This window comes from Sciurus carolinensis, chromosome 8, assembly GCF_902686445.1.
Source record: "Sciurus carolinensis chromosome 8, mSciCar1.2, whole genome shotgun sequence".
Classification (NCBI taxonomy): Eukaryota; Metazoa; Chordata; class Mammalia; order Rodentia; family Sciuridae; genus Sciurus; species Sciurus carolinensis.
Window position 1 is genome coordinate 5,166,049 of NC_062220.1, and position 21,558 is coordinate 5,187,606.

Sequence of the window (21,558 nt, forward strand, 5' to 3'; positions counted from 1 at the left end):
TTGGCATCCGTTTCTGTAAAGTTATTTTCATTGTGCATATCATGCTACCTTGATTTTTCACGTTTCTCATGAGCCCATGTTGATATCTGCACATCTAGAGCAATAGTCCCCTTCCAATTGGCTTCTTTGGAAGAAGACCTTTTCATTTAGGTGGGGTATAGTGTGTCAGCTGGGTAAGTGCTTTGACTGGGGTGATGGATGGTCTCAGAAATGTAGTCCTTTGATGTGCTCGTCTGTGAGGGCCTCCGTCGTCTGGACCACAGGAGTTCATGAAGGTAGATCTTGTAGTGGATGTGGGCTCTCAAAGGTCTGTGTTGTTAGGCCTTGCTGAGTTGATCACCACTGGCACTGTGGCAGCTGCTGTGGTCCTGGTGCTGGGCTGTAGAGGAGAACACACCCAGAGCCTGTAGGGCAAGCATGGTGGTGTCATTGGTTATGGCACCACAACTGTGGTTCCAGGGCCATGGCCCATGAAGGGTACCTTCGCCAGGTCCCTTGGGTTGCATGCGGGAGATGCTTGGGCTTGTGTGTGCCGCAGCCATGGTTCTGGAACTGCAAGATGCCAGGGCTTTGGTCACCACCCTTCATGTGGTCCTCAGGCCTTGGGATGTGGCGGAGACTTTTCCCATGTCCCTACGAGTGTAGACCCCACACTTGTAGAGCCGCAGCTTGTTGGCAGGGCTGTTCCCAGGTTCTGTGGGAAAGCGTGGGGCACTGCTATGTGTGGTGCTGGAGCTGCAGTGTCACACACGAGCTCTTCTGTAGGTCCACAGGCAAGTGTGGGTAACAGCAGACCTCATGGCATTGGCCGCCACCTTCCTGGAGCTGTGGGATCCAGACAGGTCTTTCCCCAGGTTTCAAGGGACGGTCTTGGGTGATGAGGGAAGCAGATGGCACTGTTATCTTGTGGCCCTGGTAGCTGCTGACTCTGAGCAATCTGTTTTCTGCCTGTGAGGTACACATTGGTCCAAGGTATCTGGTGACCTCAGGGAGCTGCCCCTAAGGCAGGATTGCAGTCAGCGGTGGCTACTCCTGCAGCCTGAGTGATGGGGTTTGGAGTAGGGTCAAGTGTGACTGGCTCTGATTCCAGTGGGACATTGTCTGGCAGTTGGGCCTGCCCTTGTGCTGCTGTGATGGGGTTGCTGGTGTTTTCTGCTTTTCCTCCCAGCCAGGGAGCTGTGGTAGAGGCTCTTAGTGGTTCCTTCCTTTCTCTTCTACCTGTGAAGCTTCTTAGGTGGTTGAGGGGTTCTTGTCACTTTCCTGCTCATATCCAGAGTCCTTCCACAGTCTTCTCTCCTTAGAATGTAGCCTCTCCTTTGTTGCCCGGGTTTTCCTTATAGTAGAGGTGGATACTGTCTTGGATCTTACTTCCTTTCAGCCATCTTGGATCTTCCTTCTGTAAGGAATCCCACGACAACCACGCCGGACACGGGAAATCACATAAGGGAGTTTATTAAGCAAACAGAGTGTCTACCTGCAGGGTAAGAGAGAAAATGAGAGGAAAAGAGAAAGGAAAGAGAAAGGGCGTGCCCAAGAAATAGTGAAAGTGAGGAGGAGAAAGAAAGTGAGTCAAGGGGAGAGAAAGCAAGAGAGAAAAGATGGCACGGTAGCTACCCTAAAGCAGTTGAATTCCGCCGGCTAACAGGGGACCAATAACGGAGAAAGATACTTGGAAACTGACTGATGAACCAATAGCTGGCTAGGATGTTCACAGATTGACAGTAGTTGGGAGGCAGGGAAAATGGCTGCAAAGGAAAGGGCAGGGAGAGCAGCTGTGTACATTACAACTTCCTTTTTATTTTTGATTCTATTTTACATTCTCTTCTGAATCTCATTTTAAGCATTCATTGATGGTATAGAATTAGTTTTTCTGTATAGACTTTGTATCCTTACACTTAGCATTTTAGTTGATTTCTGTATATGAGCTCATGTTATCTACAAATGTAGCTTGTTTTATCTTTTCCAGTATTTTTCTGTTATGCCTTTTTCTTTCCAAATTTCTCTGCCTAGAACCTCTAGTACAATGTTTAATAGAGGTTGATAGAACAGATACTGTCTTTTACCTGAAACCCTGTGAGAAAACTTTCAGTTTTTAACCACTAAGTATAATATTTGTTATGGAATTTTTGTAAATGCCTTTTCTCAGGGTGAGGAAGTTTACTTCTCATTCTACTTTGTTGAACATTTTTATCGTAACAGTTTGTTTTATTTTGTTCCAAGTTTTAATCTGTATTGATTGAGATGATGAACTTTTCCTTGGATCATGTTAATGTAGACTGTCACATTGATTGAGTTTTGGATATAAATCAGACATGCATTCCTGTGATAAATCTAGGATAAAAGATCTAAATAGATGGAATGAATTCCCACTCATGGATCAGAATACTTAGTAATGTTAGGATGACAGTAGTCCCCAAATTGATGTACAGATTCGGACAATTGCTATACAAATTCTTTCTGACTTTTTTGGTAGAAACTCACATTTATCTTAAAAGAAAGAAACCTAACCTCATCCCCTCATATCAAAATACAAGGAACTCAGAATAACTAAATTCAGGGGACTTTCTAGCTTTGTTTTGTCAAGTGTTTTGAACTTTGATAGTGCACTGCTGGCAGGGAGTTAATGGAATTGGTCATGGCTAAACTGGCACAAACTCTTCCTGTTCTTATGATAGTGTGTTTTCCTGAACATTTTCAACATGCTCTTAGAATAATTTCATGAGGCTTTGAATGATAAACACATGCACACTTTGGGCACCCCTAATCCAAAAATCTAAAATCTGAAATCCTCCATGTTGACCTTTTCAGTATCAGTGTGGTGCCACAAGTGGAAAATCTCACATCTGGCCTTATGTTATGGATTGCAGTCTAAACAAAGGTGCAGTAAAAACACCATATCATTTATCTTTAGGACATTTGTATTAGGTATATATGAAACAAATGAAGTTTGTGTTTAGACTTGTGTTTCATCATTTAAAATATCTGAATATGCATAAGCAGATATTAAAAAAATCTGAAATAAATTATTAATCTAAAACATTCAGGTCCCAGATATTTCAGATAAGAGATCTGAAACCTATTTTTTTTTTAAACTGTTGAAATTGTTTTGCTGAAGAGTTTGCTAAGCCCTTTGCCATGTCACTGGGAAAGTCCTACCATTTATATAGTATTTGTTATGTGTAATTTTTTTTTATGAAATACAAAATTAAAATTAAAAATTGTGTTAGCTATTTCCTTATATACATGCAACTTAGGGTAATCTGTTAGTATGTACATTCTACCTATTCTTGTACAGTATAGAATCCTTAGTTTGATGTGTTCCTTTGTGGCTTAATCCATTCATAGTTGTCTTACTTTTTCCTATATTTACATTGACACTCAATCAGACAGTATAATTATTTTTGTTCAATTGTTAAATATAATTTAGAAAATTCAAGAGGAAAAAGCAAAGGCCCTTTTTATTACTCATGTTTCTACTTTTCCATGTTTTTTCTTTTTTCCTGATATGCCAAGACTCTGTCTCTGTGATTTTCCTTTATGGCTCACTAGCTTTTTTTTTGTTGTTGTTGTTGGGTGCTGGGGATTGAACTCAGGACCTTATGCTTACAAGGCAAGCAATCTACCAACTGAGCTATCTCCCCAGCCCCGGCTCACTAGCTTTCTAACCCTTGTTTTAGTTAATTTGGCTTCATGACTGTTTTTTGGTTTCTCTCATTGGACATTTTTGAAGTTTCCCTTTTATTCCTAAAGGACATTTTTACTGGGTATAGAATTAAATGTTGTTTATTCTTTTCAGGACTTGAAAACTGCTATGCTGCTTTGTTTTGGCCTCTTGGTCTTAGGATCAGAAACCTGCTGTGTTGCTTTTCACCTGTGGATTTGGTTTCATTTCTCTTCTCTCAAGGTGTTTTTTGTTTCGTCTTGGTTTTTAAAAGAAGAGTATGATGTATTTCAGCATGGATATGTTTGCATGTATCTTCAGATGTATTTAACTTCTTGAGTCTGTGGGTGAAGTTTTTTTTTTTTTTCCTTCTAAATTTGTGAAATTTTCACCCACTGTTTCTTAAAACACTCAGCCTCACTTTTTTTTTTTTTTTTGATACTACAGTAACCGGGATGTCACATCATATTTGTTATGGTTCCATAGTTCCTTTCATCTTTTTATCTGTTTTAATCTTTTCACTTTCCTATTTTGTAATTTCTCTATTCTGTTGTTCAAAATATTCAGTGAACATTTTATATTTGTAAGTGTATTTTTCAGTTGTAAACTTTACATTTGTTCCTTTTTTACTTATTTCTTTGCTGAGATGTTGCATTTTTCACTTATTTCAAAAGCATGTTTATAATTTCTAGCTGAAGCTGTTTTATAATGTTTGGTTCGAAATCGTTAGCAAGTAATTCTGACATTTTTGAATTCTTAGGGATATCTATGTTGATTGTCTTTTCTCATTTTTTTGAGAGTTTTCTGGTTCTTGGTATGGTATGACAAACTTTCTTTTTTAAATTGAATCCTTTGTATTTTGAGTATTGTGTTACAAAACTCTGTATATTGTTTACGTTTCCCCTAAGAGCAAGGTTTATCTGAAATCATGATGGGGTAAGAAGTCCTGGTTTGTTACTCCCAGGAATGAATAGTAGTGCTTCTTTTTCCAGAATAGGGCTCTATTGGCTTGTGGTGGGAAGGAAACCTAGGGAACCCTAGGTAGAAGTGACAATCTAGGTTCTCCTCTGTGCCCCTGCATCTACAGCCTTCCTTTTCACTTGACCTTTACTAGTACCAAGGTGGAGGCTTGGGCACATTTCACATGGGCAGGGGCTTAAGTCCTGGTTTTCTGGAGACTTCCCCTGCTGCCCTTTCCTCCTTGTGGGGAGCAGGGGCACCTCTGTGTCACGTGTTGACTCCAGGCTCTCCGTACCTGCCTCACCACCATCCAGTGGGTGTGCATGTCCTCAGTCTGGGGCAGGGGTTCTTGAACAGATGTCTAGGTTCTCTACAATAGCTGTGAATCAGGGCTTGGGCTTTTTCTGTGGTGTTTGGCTTGCATTGCATTGGTTTATTGTTGTTTACCAGGTTTTTGTCTTTCTGGTCTGCTACTGTCTTGCTGCTTTGATTGGAAACAGCAGACCTTTTTTGGTCTATTGTATTTGTGCATGCCTTTTGGTGTTTGAGTTGTTAGCTTCTCCAGCACCTCTTCTGTGTTTGTGAGTCAGAGGGGAAACTAGGAATTGCATGCTGTTTTTCCCCTGGGTCCCTGAGCCCTCCCTTCTCACTCCCTGTAGTTGTCTTCCTGTGTTTGTCTTATGTGTCATCTCCAAGATTTTTTTTTTTTTTTTTTTAAGCTGTATATCATTAATGGGAGGAACAGGGAAAAGGCTTTTTTTGTTGTTGGGGAGAGTAGAAGTCTGCATTCATTTTTCACTCCTTCACTCCTGAATATAGAGTTGATGGTCGACGTGTGCTCTTTATCTCTACACTTGGGAGCTGTTGCATTGTTTCCTGTCCTGTCAACAGTGTTGTTCCCATGTACATGTTGTTATGTGTTATGACTGCTTTCAGGGCTTTCAGCAGTCTGTGATGTGCCTAGTGTGATCTTCTTTGTAGTCATTCTGTGTGGGGCTTGCTGAACTTCTTGAAGCGGTAAGTTGAAAAATGTCGACTGACTAGCCTTCCTTCCTTCCTTCCTTTTCTCTTCTCTTCTCTTCCCTAATTTCATGCATGTTGGTGCATTTGATATTGTCTCATAGATTTCCTTTATGGTATTGTTACTTGTAGTTCTCAGGATAGATATGCTATTGATTTAATTTTAAGGTGAGTGACCATCTCTTTCTTTTGCCATATCCTTAATTATAAAGCCTATCCACAGAAATTTTCATTTCAATTGCCATACTAGTTAGTTGTAGAATTCCCCTTAGGTTTTATTTTGCACCTCTTCTGCTGCTCTGCTCCTGGTTGTGACTGGGTCCTCCTGTATGTTGTCCATGTTTCCAGTTGCTGCTTTGAAGTTGTTGCTCATCTTACCATTTTCTGTTGAGTGCTTTTTCCCTCAGTAGTGGGTCCTGTCCTCCTCACGTGTCTGGAAACTTTAAGCCCTGTCTTGAGTGGTGTTGATGGTAGGGTGGAGATACTGGATTCTGCTCTTTGCTCTCATAGTGTCAGGCTTTGTCTGAGAGGGTTACCAAGGCTGGATTCACATTCCACATATATGGTCACATAACTGGCAGCATGTGACATCTCCACTCATTCTGTCATCAGTTCAGTTGTTGCTTTCTAGAGCTACTAGAGCCCCTGTGTGAAAATACATTTTAGGGCTGTAGCAGTGATTTGAGAATTTCTTCAGTCCTCCTGGCTCCCTGTTTGTAAGGATTCCCTCACCTTCCATCCTTTCTGTCATGCTTAACCTTATCTGTCTTCTCATACCAGTAGTACCACTCATTCCTCCAGTGCACATTTAGGGAATGTCTGCAGCTGCACATCTGTCTAAGTATAATTTTAGCCATGGGTCAGATATCCATCCTCCCACTGCAGACTGCTCTCTTGATTATTCCCAAGTGACTTAAGTAGTTAGATTTTGTTTTGTTTTGTTTTTCTATTTGATAAATTTATCTTCAGGAAAGATTCTCTGTTATTGTCTCCTCTGTCATTACCTAGTTAATAAATAAATGTATTTCTGTACATTCATTCTTTTTTTGAAGTATTTAACATTGTTAAATGTGTTCTGACAAATATATAGTCATGCAGCTGTCCTCACAGTGAAGATGTAGAGGGTTTTCATCACCCCATGTATTATGTATTATTTGTCTTTTTTTTTTTTTTTTTTTGGTGGTTGTTAATATGACAAAATACCCGAGACCGCAGAGTTCTAAACAAAAGAGGTTTATTTTGCTGGCAGTTTGAAGGTTGAAAGTCCAAAGAGCATAACACTGGCTCTTATGAGGGACCCCTTTGGCTGCATCATCTCATATTGACAGGCACACATGCAAGAGGGAGACATTATGTGGACAGACAGGAAGCCAGAGCAAGGGGAAGGATCAGTCTTGGGATTTCTTGCCAAGCCCCACCTCTTAAAGATTTTACTTTCTCCCAGCACCTCCATATTGGGTACTAGGTACCAAGCTCCCAACACCTGTGGACACACTCAACTTGTCCAAACCATAGCACTCCATAAATTCTCTCATGACCCTGGGATGTCAGTCTCACCATTCCAGTTCTTGGAAATCACCCACCGGTGGCACTCTGTACAGAGTTGCCTTTTCTAGACTTGATATATGAATGGAATTTTCCAGTATGTAATTTTTTTTCTATCTGGCTTATTTACTTAGCATAATGATTTTGAGATTTGTCCATTCACCAGTCGACAGTTAAGTTTTTTCCAGCTTTTGACTAGAATTTATAAAACTGTTATGAACACTTATGAAACATTCTTCATCTAGATATATCTTTTCATGTTTCTTGGGTAAATACCTAGGACTGGAATTGCTGATTTGTTGGAAATATGTGCTTGACTTTGGAAAATAGTTTCACAGTTTCTTAAGAGTGTCTGTATACTTTTCCCTCTCCATCAGCAAGATCTGAGACTTCCAATTGCTGTATATTATTGCCAGCACTGGATATTGTCAGTGTTTCTAAATTTTAGCCATCTGCTTGGTGTTTAGAGACACTCATTGTGGATTTGATTTTACAGTGCCTGATGACTATGAAATTGAGCGTCTTATTAAGTATTTATTTTCCATTTGTATATTTTTCGTGAGGTGTCTGCTCAAATATTTTTTTCTCTGATACCCTTCCCTGCAATTGATTTTAGTTATTTTATTATTGAATTGTGAGAGTTCTTTATATTTTTCTCATAGAAATCATTTATTAGAGATATATTTTGCAAATACTTTTTCTTAGTCTGACTTCTTATTTTCTCAGCTGTGTTTATGGAAGTGCATTAATGCTGATGCAGGTTGCTGCTTGTGAATTTTTTGGTACTTTTTTTCTGTTTGGCAACATGCTCTTCATTCCTTATTAAAAAAAAATCTTTACCAAGCTCCAGGTTACCTTTATGTCTTTATTCCTTTTACAGTTAAATTACATGGGTATTTGAATATGAGCTCTAAGGTGAAAGGACTTTTTTGTTTTCCATGTGGATATTATCTTTTTCCAGCATTATCCTAAAAGATTATATATTGTTCTTTTGATTTATCTCGGTTTCTTTGTCAGAAATTATTTGAAGATAGAACAGTGAGTCTGTTTTTATATCGTCTGTTCTTTTCTATGCATATTTGTCTGTCCTTATATCAAAACCAAATATAACAAAAATATAATTTTCAAAATCATGAGTTCATATTTGATGTTTTTCATTTGAATTCAGTAGCCCTTTATCACATTTCTTTAAAAAGTTTTATTCCCACACCCAGCTATAATGTCTTTTCTTTGAGTTTTGGTTAATTTGATTAATCTTTACTATAACTGAAAAAGTCATTAAAAGAAAAAATATTTTTGCATCATTTAAAAGTAAACCAAAATAATTATTCTGATATTAAATATTTAGTTAAAGCTGTAAGAACATTTGAGATTGTTGCTTTTTGTGTTCACCATGAGTCTGGCGACGTGAGTCACTTGTTGCTGCTGTGGTTTTTGTGAGCTCTCGGCAGATCATGTGGCTATTGCAGTCATGTGGAGCTGCAGCATTGACGTTTTCCCTGGTGTCACCTCACGATGATGGTCTTCCCTAGCTCTCATTTGGTGCATAGTATTGTGGGGTCTGCTCTGTTTCTTCTGATGATGTAGGTGGAAGACATGAATGATTTGGTCTCTGAAGTTGTTTACAAGGGTTTAGTTTGACCAGAATCAGTTCCACGTGGCAGTCTACAAACTAAATTTTCACATGTGACATATGTTTGGGTAAGCACATTCTACCAGTGTAACAACAGAAGTTCTTGTACTATTATTGAAATCTTTAAGAAGATGAGCACACTTCTGTTTTACATTTGGACTAAATTACCATTGTTTTGAACTTAAAATAATGCAACTATATCTGTTTTTGTAGGACGTTTTTAATGTATACAATTAACGTTAATCTTATGATAGCTTTATTTTTTGTCCTTCTATGAGAGCTTTTTAAGTTCTGTTCCCCTTTTTGAAGTTCCTAGCTTTTTATAATATGTGGTAATTTTCTTGCTAACTTTAAAATCATATTAAACTTACCTTTAAAAAACAGATATTTTGGAGTCTGGGAATTGAATCAGTTCCTTGCACAAGCTAGTCAAGCCTCCTACCTCTGAGCATCATCCTGCTTCCTTTTTTCTTTTTCTTTCTTTTTTTTTTTTTAAAAGACAGAGTCTCACTAAATAACTCAGACTGGTTTCAATCTTGTGTTCCTCTTCCTTCAGCCTATGAGTACCTGGGATTACAGTTGTACACCACTACGCCTGGCTTAAATTAATGAGTTAACTTAAAAAAAGCCAACTTGCAAATGATAATTTTCACAATAATATTCTTGATTTGGTACTTTTAGGAATAATAAATGTTGGTTCTTATGGTAATTACTTATTTTTTTTTGGCTAAGGACAGAAATCTTGGAATTTGATTTCTATTGATTTCATCTGAATGGTTTTTCCAGGTAAAACCCTCTTAATATGTCACAAGTTACTTGAGAAGAATAAGAAATCCTAACTCATTAGTAGGGAAACATCAGGTAGAGTGAGTTACTGGTATTAATACAGAATTTAATGTGAGAAATAAAATGGCCAATATTTTCTATTATAAGGTGAATCTTCCTCTAAAATTCTTAGTTTTCTGGAAAACCTCGTACTGAAGAACACTACATAAGGAGCAAAGTGCACTAATAAATAATTGTACATTTCTAAGAACATCCTGAAGTTATTGCCCACAAGCTGAACTCCACCAGGAAACCGCAGGAGCACTCCGGAAATTCCATTCCTTTTGCCCTTGGGCCGTTTGTCTTGATGCCTAGGGACGGGCGCCCTCACTGCAGCGCTTTGCTTGGTCTGCTGGTTTCTGTGCTTTGTGTGATCGGACCACAGCAAGTACTGTTTCTTTCCATCGTCTTTCATATAAAAGTATATTTATGAAATTCAAATGATGCTTACAGTTGTTCTCTTATTCTTGTTGATTTATAGTCTGTTTGAAAGTACTATAACCATTTTATAAACTGACTTTTTTTGTATTATTTTTGGGGGGCCTATTGTGAGTCATGTTTTATAAACTTCCTAGTACATGTCTTCTCCTAGGCATTGGAAATTAATACTATATGGATTTTTAATCTTAAACTAGGTATCTTAACACCTAGATGAAAGTGATCATGTGATCATGTAAACATGACAAAATATTAAGTATATTATAGTCGTTTAATTAATGGAATTTACCTTTAATATCTATATTTATATCTATTTTTGTTCCCTCCTGAGTCTCTGAGTTTGGACAAGAGATTAACCTCTTTGTGCCCCATTTGTAAAATGAGAGATAATATTATCTACACAACATGATGGTTGTTAGACTTGAATAAGGTAGTTCTTATAAAGTGATTGGCCAAGTAGCTTGCAGTAACAGTGCTAACTAAATCCTTATGTTAAGCATGTTTCATTGACAGACTTTATGCCTCCCTTAAATTATGAACTTCTAGAAGGTGTCATTGTCTATTTGTAAATTGTGCTTACTTTTATGACTTAAGACTTTGTTGTTCTATATCCATGATAGTAGATATTTGTAATTGAAAAAAATGGAAAGTTGTTATTTTTATATTTTGACATTTCATTTTCTCTGAGATGTGCATGGCTTTATCATAAGAAAATTTAAAATTTTTGTATAGTCAGATTTATTCATATTTTTATTTTCTAAATTTTTTTTAGTTGTTGGTGGACATATTTTTATTTTATTTTTATTTTTATGTGGTGCTGAGATTTGAACCCAGAGCTTCACACTTGCTAGGCAAGCACTGTTCCACTGAGCCACAACCCCAGCCCTCATATTTTTATTTAGATTATTGCTGTTGGGGCCTATTTATTTGGGTTTACTTAAATATATTGCTGCAAGTAGAGAAATTACTATTTCTTGGACTCAGTAGGTAGAGGGCACATTCGTGGGCTTGGAATGCTTATCTCTTCTATGTTATCTTGTGGAAATCTGAGATTCTGCTTCATTTCCAAGCAGAAGTTTAAAATACCCTTTTAACTTCATGGTGTTGAGTAAGACATTGTGTAATGTGGGTCTTTGAGTCTGTAACAGTGATCTGGCTGTGGAGGACCTTGATGTGCTATTTGTTAACTCCTGTTGCATAACAGAATACCCCAAACATAAAGGCTTTCTCTAGCACCTGTTGTCTCAGGTCATATGTCTGCACAGGCCTGCGTTCTCAGTCTGGGCTTCCAAGGTTCAAATCAAGATTTGGCCAGGTGGGGGCTCTGGCCACACCCTCTTCTAGAACCATTCTCATGTGGAGAGATTCAGCTCTGTGCAGTTGTGGGACCAAAGCCTCCGTCCTTTGCTGGGTCATTCTTCGTTCCTTCCATCTTCAAAGATAGCCTCAATGTATTGAATTGTTCACTCATTCTAAATTTCCTTGACTTCTCCTTCTGCAACCAGTTGGAGCAAATGCTGCTTTTAATTGTGTGAAAGACAAGTACTCTTTCAATTAATTCAGTTAGTTGATTAGTAACTTTAATCACAACTGCCAGATCCCTTTATCATGTGGTATAATGTTATCATAGTGTCTGGATTAGGGTGAGAAATTTTCGCAGGGGTGGGGTTTGGTGGTGTGCAGGTGTTTTAGAATACTGCTTACCAGAAATTACAAATTGAGGAATTTGGATCCAATCCAAAATGTATGAGGGATTTCTTTAGAAAGACTACTGTGATAGCAGTCAGGAGGATAGTGAGAAAGGAAAGATACTGGCAAGAGAAACGGCTCATTCTTAGTTTTCCCCCATTTTTATTTCCTTCCTTCCTTCCTTCCTTCCTTCCTACCTATCTACCTATTTATTTATTTTGGTTCCAGGGATTGAATCCAGGGGCACTCAACCACTTGAGCTATACGCCCCCCCCTTTTTTTTTTTGTTTTTATTTTATTTAGAGACAAGGTCTTGCTTAGTTGCTGAAACTGGCTTTGAACTTTTCTATCCTTCTGCCTCAGCCCCCAGCCCTACTCCACTGGAATCACAGGCATGCACTACCTTGCCTGGCTATTTCATATTATTTAATGTTACTTTTTAAAGCAAATGTTTCAATTAGAAATGCCTGTTTAGTAGTGTACAAACTGGTAACAGCTCTGATTTTAGCTGCTGAGGAGACTGAGGCAGGCGGATTGGATTGTAAATTCCAGGCCTGCCTGGGCAACTTGGTGAGACCCTGTCTCAAAAAATAAAAAGGGTTGAGAATGTAGCTCAATGGTACAAGATGTGCACTGAGCTACCTATAGTTATAGCTACTCATATAGTTATAGCTAATTAATGGAATTTGTCGTTAATACCTATTTCTATATGTAATATCTGTATCTATTTAATACCTGTATCTTTTCCTGATTAGAGCTTACCTTTTTTGGAGTTATATTATTTCTCTGAATGCCATATTTGCCACATCTCAAAGATTTTGTCATTTCTTAATCATTTAAAAACAACACATGCTCTTTGTTTTGATCAAAAAAAAAGTCTGTATGTAGACAGGAGTTTAAAATTTTTCAAATAGATTTGGTAATTTGAGAGTTTATCCTTTATTGTGGATTTATTATTATTATTGATTGAATGATACATTTGCTTTTATTGCATAAAGCATAGGAAACACCTACCTTTTGTGTATGTGGACATTTTATTTATGGTTTTATAGATCCTATGTGCATTTTTTGAAAATTTTATGTATATTTGAATAGAATGAAAGAGAGAGAGAGACACACACACACACACACACACACCTACAGTGTGTCTCCTGAGGATCAAACGCAGGCCCTCATGCATTCTAGGCAAGTGCTGTACCACTGAGCTACTCTCATTTTGGAACAGAGAGTCGTATGTATCTTTGTGTGAGGTTAAATCAAACTTGATCATTGCTATTAAATTCTCTTTTTATACCTACTTAATATCGTGATTTGAGGGTTATGTTACAGTCTAATTTATGCATGTATTTCTCTTACCTTTACTTTTTATATGCCATGAATATTTATGAGGTTTGTAAATTGAATTTTTTCTTCTGAATTGACACTGTAATATTTATGTCAATATGAAGCAAGCATTATATTTGACCTGTTTGCTGATTTTTAGTTTGAGAATTCTGTTTCCTTTGCACTGAATAGTGTTATACCCGCATTTTTGGTAGCATTTGTCTGTCTTTACCCCCAGTTGTTTGAACAGTGTGTCATGTGCCTCGTGTGTATCTATATACATACACACATAAAAATGTGTATGTACTTAAGTATAAATATTAAGTATATTTTGCATGTTTTGAAAGTTCTTTTAATAGAGTTTAACCTGTGTACATTTATTGTTTTGTGAACTTGAATGTTAGCTTACAGGCATAAAATTTTAGTTTCAAATAATTTTTTTGGTATGCCTTCAAGGATACTAAGTCCCTTCCCCTTTTCATTTAATATTACTAATGCCTAATTCCCCTTGCTTTGGAAATGATATATTTTCCTTTAGTGAGGCTTCCCAAATTTTCCCTTTATCCTTATGTTAAAATTTGCCCATGTTTCTTGATACGAGATATTTGTAATCTGAAGCTGGTTTTTAGGGAGTTTTGGAGGAATTGCGATAGAGACTAAGCCTGGAGACTTTGGTAGGAGTGTAGAGATTGGGGGAACTGATTTTGTGAAGACATTTTGTATTTTAGGTCTCTCATCTGTTAAATAGGGATTATGCTTAATAAATGTTCTTACTATTAGATACTTCATCAATTTGCTTCTAGAATAATTTCTGTGATTATGCCCTCCCCCTTTTCTGGCACTCCTGGTAAATAGATTTTGACTTTCTGGATCAGTATTCCATGCATCATACCTTCTGCTCTCACTTACCGTTTGGTTCTTTGTTACAACTTTGGGAGAATCCCAGTGACTAATAATAAGAAATGGTTGGTGAACTTTAAAAACAGTTTTGGAACGTGGAAAGCTTAGGAACTTTACATTTCTTAGTACACCTAGCTACAATCATTGCTCTTGTTGATATGGAGTATGACTTGATAATTTATTCAACACTTATTGAATGTCCCTAAACTTTTTGTTGTAGTTTCATGATGCACATTTAATCTCTGAAATTTTATTGGTTTGTATTATATTAAAGGTTTGTTTGGAGGAAATCTTCATTTCATTCTACATAAAAGTTTTAGAAGATCCTCAGACTCATTCTTACAATTGGTAATAGGACCTCTCACTGAGATTTTTAAGTGTGTTCTTGAATTAATGAAAAACATAACACTAGTTTTACTTCTTCCCTTCCCTTTATTTTTTTTTAATGATTGGACAAAGTCAGAAAATAATAGAATACTATCTAGACTTTAAAACATTGATTTAAATTCATCATTTAGCTGATACATTATTTAAGGACTAAATTTGCTTTATTCTGATCTCCAAATGTTAATTAGTTTTATAACTGTTACTGTTTATGAATTATTTGATTTATGTCATGTTGTATGAGTACCAACATTACAGAAGATTCCTATGGAAATTCATTCTTTGGTATTTTCTGTAATTATTACAGATAATTTTTGTGGTATAGGAAGGTCCTCCCCAACCCATGTGTGTAGTGACCATTCTCTTTGAATGCCAATGTCCCTCAGCTGTGCAGTTGTAACAGATGGACTTTAAGGGTTCACTTACATGCCTTTAATGCTTTATTTTCTGATATCTTTCTGTGATGTTGTAAATGAGTATGTTGGATAAATTCCAACACTTTTCATAACTAATGTCATGTAGTATTTTTCTTTGCAGGTCTGACTAAGAGAACATATTGGATGTTTCTAAAATAACATGGAAGTTGGGCTAACGATCAATTTAAAATTTTTTTTCCTTAGATGTACTTAAGTAAAACTCATTATATCTTATTTGCCAAAATTATTTTTAGCGGAAAAGACTTCTGTACATCTTGTCATATGGTATCAACATAAGAACTCCTAGATTTTCACTATTTAGGTGAATTTATTTTTATGTTAATGAGTTAACAGAAAATTTTCTCAGCAGATTTGACTGCACTTTGTTCTTTCAGCATTTTCTTGACCTCTTCAGTCAGGAACTCTAGACAACCTTGGTGTTAGTCTTCTTGTTAACTCTAGGTCCCATTAATATTCCAGACATATTTAGATTCCTTGGATGCTTGTGTTATAAAAATAGTCCATTTTGAAAAAACTGGTTGTTTTGCTTTAATCAGAGAAATAAAGCTTTATTTTTTCTTTTTAATACAGTAATGTTCATAAGTACAAAAATAGAACTGAAATATGTACTAGTCTGGACATGTGAACATTATGTAAAATTAAAATCTAATGAATATAACTAATGTTTGAGTTGTTTACAGGTTTCATTGGTCTATTGAGTTGAAATCAAAAAGACAAACCAAGAGTCCCTAAACTTTCTTTATAGTTTAGTATAGTGAATTGGTAATAATGAGGAAGACTTCGATAGTACGTGATATTTTATGTAAATTTACACAGAATGTTGAAAATAATTACAACTAAAAAGCTGACATATTTCCTGATTAACATTGTAGAATCAGTACATTAGCATGTGGGGGATGCTCATCATAATGTCTATAGAGTCCACGTATTTTTGTTAAGTGAGGCTTCATTTGTTTGAAGGAGGCTATTGGTGAGTCACATGCAGGAACAGGATTGCAGTGGTGGTATCTATTCAGTATGTGTGGATGTGAACACCTGTTCCTCGGCCTTCCTGTGTCAAGGAGCATCCGTGGTATAGGGGATGCACAGATCGTTATATAGTGCATTACTCAAAGGATCTTGGACTAGGGTGAAGAAAGATAGAATTACCACGTGGTGGTGTGAATCTGAAAAAGTAGCATGCACAAGACAGACGTTTAGACGTCTCCTGTAGAAAGAGGTTTTAGAGTGCATGGTACAGAGCCACTCAGCAACATGCCATAAAATAAAAGACAATTGATAAAAGATTCCCAAGTAGGCTTAGGAGGATAAGGAAGAGTTCATTAATCATTCAGAGAGAAAACTGAATAAGGAAATGCAGCATTGTGGGTAATTCCTCCTGACTTGGTGTAAGCTCTTTGGCTCTCGTTGCCCCCTGATGTATTTGGAGACTTGTTTCGTTGCTTTCCACCACTTGCAAAAAAGTGGAGGCAGGCTGAAGTGAAAAGGGGGAAAGGTAGACCCAGATGACTTAATTTCCCATCACACTCCCAGCTTTTGTCAAGAGATTGAAAACTAACTACTACAGTGAAGTATCTGGGTTTTTTATGCTCGCTTTTATTGTCCTTGGGGTGTTTGTTGGTGGAATCCAGAGCTGTGAGCATACTAGGCAAGCACTCTTGCGTTGAGCTGCGTCCCCAGCCTTTTATATGTACCTTTAATCATATAATTGTGTCCCACTGATTTATTTATTGATTGGTTTATTTCACATTGAATTTTAGAATGAAAATAATAATGGATCTTAAAAATGATAATTTTCTATTATCTGTTTTGGTGGGGTTTATGAATTGTTAAAATAACCCTCAAATAGAAACCTGCCCTTTTTTTTGGTTGGGGGGGTACTGGGGATTGGTCTCGGGGACATTCCACCACTGCCCCGCATCACCAATTCTATTTTGTATTTTATTTAGAGACAGGGTCTCACTGAGTTACTTAGCACCTCGCTTTTGCTAAGACTGGCTTTGAACTCGCATTCTTTGTGCCTCAGCCTCCTGAGCTGCTGGGATTACAGGGATGCACCACTGTACCCCTCTGCCTGTTAAATTATACTATTAGTCTATTGTCTTTTAAATCTTTAGTTGTACATTTTTGACAAAATAGGAAAAAATGAAAGGCCAGCTTTCTAATTTGAATGAAAGGATGACTTGGTGATATGAGAAGCACTCAACTGAGCACCTTAGCTTTTGTTGTTATTGTTATTATTATTATTTTAATTTTTATTTTTTGCGGTGCTGGGGATCCAACACGGGGCCCTGTGCTTGCAAGGCAAGCACTTTACCAACTGAGCTATCTCCCCAGCCCAGCTTTTATTATTTTTAACTGATCCTTTTTTCACAGGTGCAAACTATCTTACTAGTATGATACAAATAACTTTTTTTTATACCTTCCTTACCCCTACATTTGAATGTTGCTTTTCAAGTTTTCATAAAGAGACTTCTCTCATTTCTCCCCTCCAGCGATGTGCATTTTGTAAGCACCTTGGAGCCAGTATCAAATGCTGTGAAGAGAAATGTACCCAGATGTACCATTATCCCTGTGCTGCAGGAGCTGGCACCTTTCAGGACTTCAGCCACTTCTTCCTTCTTTGTCCAGAACACATTGACCAAGCTCCTGAAAGATGTAAGTTTATAACAAACGTATTGTAAAACTTGTATTAGTGTGTTTACTTAAGAACATTGTAGATTCTCTGCATGTTATTTGGTTTGTATTAAAAGGTAATAGTACATAATCCTGGTAGTCTGAGGGATCTTTGCAAAGGTCCTTGGGGGAAGCTTGTTGTTAACAGTTTCATAGAAATTAATTCCAAAAAACTATTTCTTCAAAAATTCAAAGAGAGTTTTGCCTATTTTATAGTCTTAGTTTTTTTTTAAATTAAGCCACTATACAAAGACATATTGAGTATATTATTTCTAATATGTATTGTAAAACAATTCATTAAAAGGTTAAATGGCAATCAGTGTCTTTACCCAACACACACTGTGCAGTGGGGGCAGTTGGAAGCCTCTTCTCTCCGGTGTTACCTGACGATGTCTGGCGTGGGAGCGTCAAGCGCTTAGTAACTCGTGGGAGCTGTGTAGCCTTGGGAGTTGGGTAGGAAGCTCGTTGTGCTTCTTCATGATTTGTCAGTCTTGGGTACCTGTAATCTGCAGTGGTCTTTTTTTATTTCTTTTTCCAACAGTGTTTTAGAATTCAGTGAAAATGTTTAATGTTTGACTTTTATGTTGTACAGAAACTTATAATCTTTACTTTAGCTTTTGTTTTTTTCACTATGTGGATTTCCAGTCAGCATGTGGGAGCTTTTCCCTGAGTACACTGAAACTCCATTCTCACTGCAAAATCTCCATGTTTTATTCACTCTTATTACGTCACCTCTTACTTACCTGTTATCTTTTATTCATTTCTTAGCAGTGTTGATAAAAACTTTTCTTCCTATCTTTTACAGGTTTATGAAACATAAATATAGCTATTTCAGGCTAACGACAAAGTAACTTCAAGTGCAGTTAGACTACATGATATTTACTTTTTATCTTCATTTTGAACCATAGTTTCATCTTCAGTTCAACTTTTGTGTGCACATGTGTAATCATGTGCTTTTACCAACTGTACAGGTGAATGTTATGGATAAAGCATACTGAAATTCCAAATCATATTTAAGCTGATAAATAAAGGACTTAAAGTCTAAGAAATATTTTGGGTTTCTCACTGCTACATCTGAGAAATAAAAAAAACATTCATGCACAACAACTGTTACGGGTATTTATGTATTGAATTATTTCAGTAAGGGCATACATTAAGATAGTTTGGGTGTTATAATACACTTTGTCAACCAGATAAAACTGCTTTTATGTGTGTAATAATCTGAATTTTATTCAGCATTTTAGATTGTTATGCTTTAGACCTTGTTAAACAGTGCGCAAACCTGTATATGAATATGGACTAATGTTAGAAATGTCATTAATTAATGACAGTGCTACTTTGCTGACAACTGTGTTCTGTAGTGTATGCCCTCAGTTACATGTTAGTGATCATAAGTCAGTTTGTTAAATAATGAACTGTAATAACTGAGGTGATCTGATTTGCCGTCATTTATCATGCAGATGGTGAAAGGTTTATGCTGGCAATTTATAGCTAAAAGATATACTGAAATTAGTGTTATTATGCCTAGTTCCAAAATAGACTCATGGAGATAAAAAATACATGTATGATACAATAAAGTAAAACTAATGTGAAGTAAGCATATTTGGCCATAGGAAAAACAGATTAGATAAATATGATGGTAAAGCTGAGCCTGATAACCAAAAGAAATGTATTCTTTCTGAATGTAAAACACAAATTTGGCCTCAGACCTTTCTAGAAGTCAACAAAAGAGGAAACATGAGCACTTAACTGACTCTCAGTGTCTATTATAAGAATTCACATGATAATGACACTGGAGGGTAAGTTGATACTACATACTACAGTGAAAAATTTTCTTGAAGTAGCTGTCCAGCAGCATGAACAAGTCCTGGAGTGCTATTTCTTACAACAGCCCTCAAACTGAGCCAGTGGTGTAAAACCAATGCCCAATTGAGTCAGTTCTATTCCTTAGAGATTTTTTTTTTTTTAAGAAAAAAGATTTTTTTTGTTGTTGTAGATGGACACAATACCTTTATTTTGTTTATTTATTACTATGTGGTGCTGAGGATGGAACCCAGTGCCTCACACGTGCTAGGCAGGCACTCTGCCACTGAGCCACAACCCCAGCCCTCCTTAGGGATCTTAAAGAACGCAGTCTAAACACACAGCTTTCTGATCACCTGTCTTAATCCAAGAATATAATTTAGATAATATTGCCAATAGAGTATACTGCTGCCTTCATAAAATTCTTCATAAATATTGCTAGCTACTTTATTTGTGGGTCATGGCATAAGATAGTTAACTTTTATGTTTTTAAAATGAAGATGTCTTGAATCACAGTGTTATGAGTGGTAAATGACAGTAATTATTGGAAATCACATAGCATTGTACCTTGTATATATATTAATTGCTTTACTAAAAGGTAATTATTTGAATTCTTACTTAAGACTCAAGATGCAAGAAGAATAATTTATGTTGAGTGCACACATTTCATGTTGCTGGTTAAGTGGAGAACAATGTCCTGTGATAGTTGGCCGAGTTTGGAATAAGATTGACATATCTTTTTATGAAAATAGAAAAATCTAACAAAAACATTTTCATGCAGATGGTGGAAAGTTTATGAGGTTTCTCATTTGAAAGAAATCCCACCCAATAGAATATCTGTGAACAAGCCTACGTTTTCCTTTTAGGGAACTCTCTCCTGGAAAAATGGCTGGTCATGGCTGCAACATTATTTTCATCATGATGCAAAGGATATGCTATGTCTAGAAATTTTATGCTGAATATCCATCTAGGAGATTTAAGCCAGATACACTTCCAGAGGCAAACTGGATGGCAAAGAGCCAGCCATGAAAGATCAGGGAAAGAAAATTCCAGGCAGGGGCAACAACTGCTATATAGGCTTTGAGGAATGAGCTTGACATGATTTGTGGACAGACACTTAATGGTTATTATAGTAGCCGGCAAACTGGTTAGAAGAGATGATCTCAGGGTGAGCACATGCTAGAGGAATTTGCATGTTCCTGTCTGCAGTGAGAAATCTTTTTAGGGTTTAAAGGTGGAAATGCTTTTTGTCCTAATGCACTCTCTCCTCCCCAGTGAAGTTGCTTCACCACTGGGTTTCCAGTCTCTTTCTCTGCTTGCCAGTGTTTCTTGACAACAAGTCCTGCTAAGTTCTTTCAGCTCTTTTCCCTAGCTGCCTGCCACCTGCATGGGCCCCCCTCTTTGGATGACATCCATGATCTACCTTTCTATCTAGAGAATACCATTCATAGGCATACCACACAGTGCAGTGTCTGGCCAGTGAACACAACTGGCAGCTGATAGGCTGTGCCTGTCTTGTCCTGACAGTGATTCTTCACCATGGCTGCTGGACTCTTGCCCTTCACCAGTGTTTTATTCTTACATGCTGTTCGACTTTCTCAAGCACCTTCCAGTCTGAGCAGGTTTAAGAGTCTGTGATAAGCTTCCTTCTCAATTAAGATTAGTGTTTTTGTCTTTTTCCTTTTATCTCTTTCATGGCTATCTCTTAGGGAATGACCTTCTTCACAGGTTATCCTTCTGTTTGTTGTCACAAGAACCTTGTGCCCTGCCTTCCTTCAACTTCTTCATTCTGTGCCTCTGTTGGCACTTTCCTTTCTACTTTGGTGTCTGTTCAGATATTCTTCACCTTCACTGATCAGTAGAGTAGTTCAATTTAGTAGTCAGTATTGATTAGTAAGTAGTAAAGATTATGATCATTGAAGCCAAGAAGACCTGAGTTTTATTGTTGCCCTCTCTTAAATGGTCTTTTAGTCTTTGAACCAATCTCTTCTGCTTTTGCAAGCACTTATAGAAAAATATCATTTAGTTGTTTGATGACTGCTTCAATTTTAATGTCTCTGTGGCTTGCAGATGTATATGCATGTACATGTACACATACTTCTGACATGACTTGACAGCTATGCAGTTACATCATCTTATACATGACCTCCAAAAAGCTGATTTTGTATTTCTGCACATACCTGTTCCCTTGTTGGGGAGAAGGTTGGAACCAACCTCCATACTTTTGCTTAGTACTTTTTCCTGTTATGTACATAACAAACAGT

General features: G+C 37.0%; 1 protein-coding gene across 19 annotated transcripts in view; it reads left to right on the top strand.

Annotated features, from left to right (window-relative positions):
• Kmt2c (lysine methyltransferase 2C) overlaps window positions 1-21,558 on the top strand; it is a 268,206-nt gene that overhangs the window by 120,103 nt on the left and 126,545 nt on the right. For all 19 annotated transcript variants that reach the window (XM_047559963.1, XM_047559970.1, XM_047559969.1 and 16 more), the window contains one exon: window positions 17,311-17,473. In XM_047559963.1, the coding sequence (XP_047415919.1) occupies window positions 17,311-17,473 (163 nt within the window). The remainder of the gene's footprint in view (window positions 1-17,310; window positions 17,474-21,558) is intronic.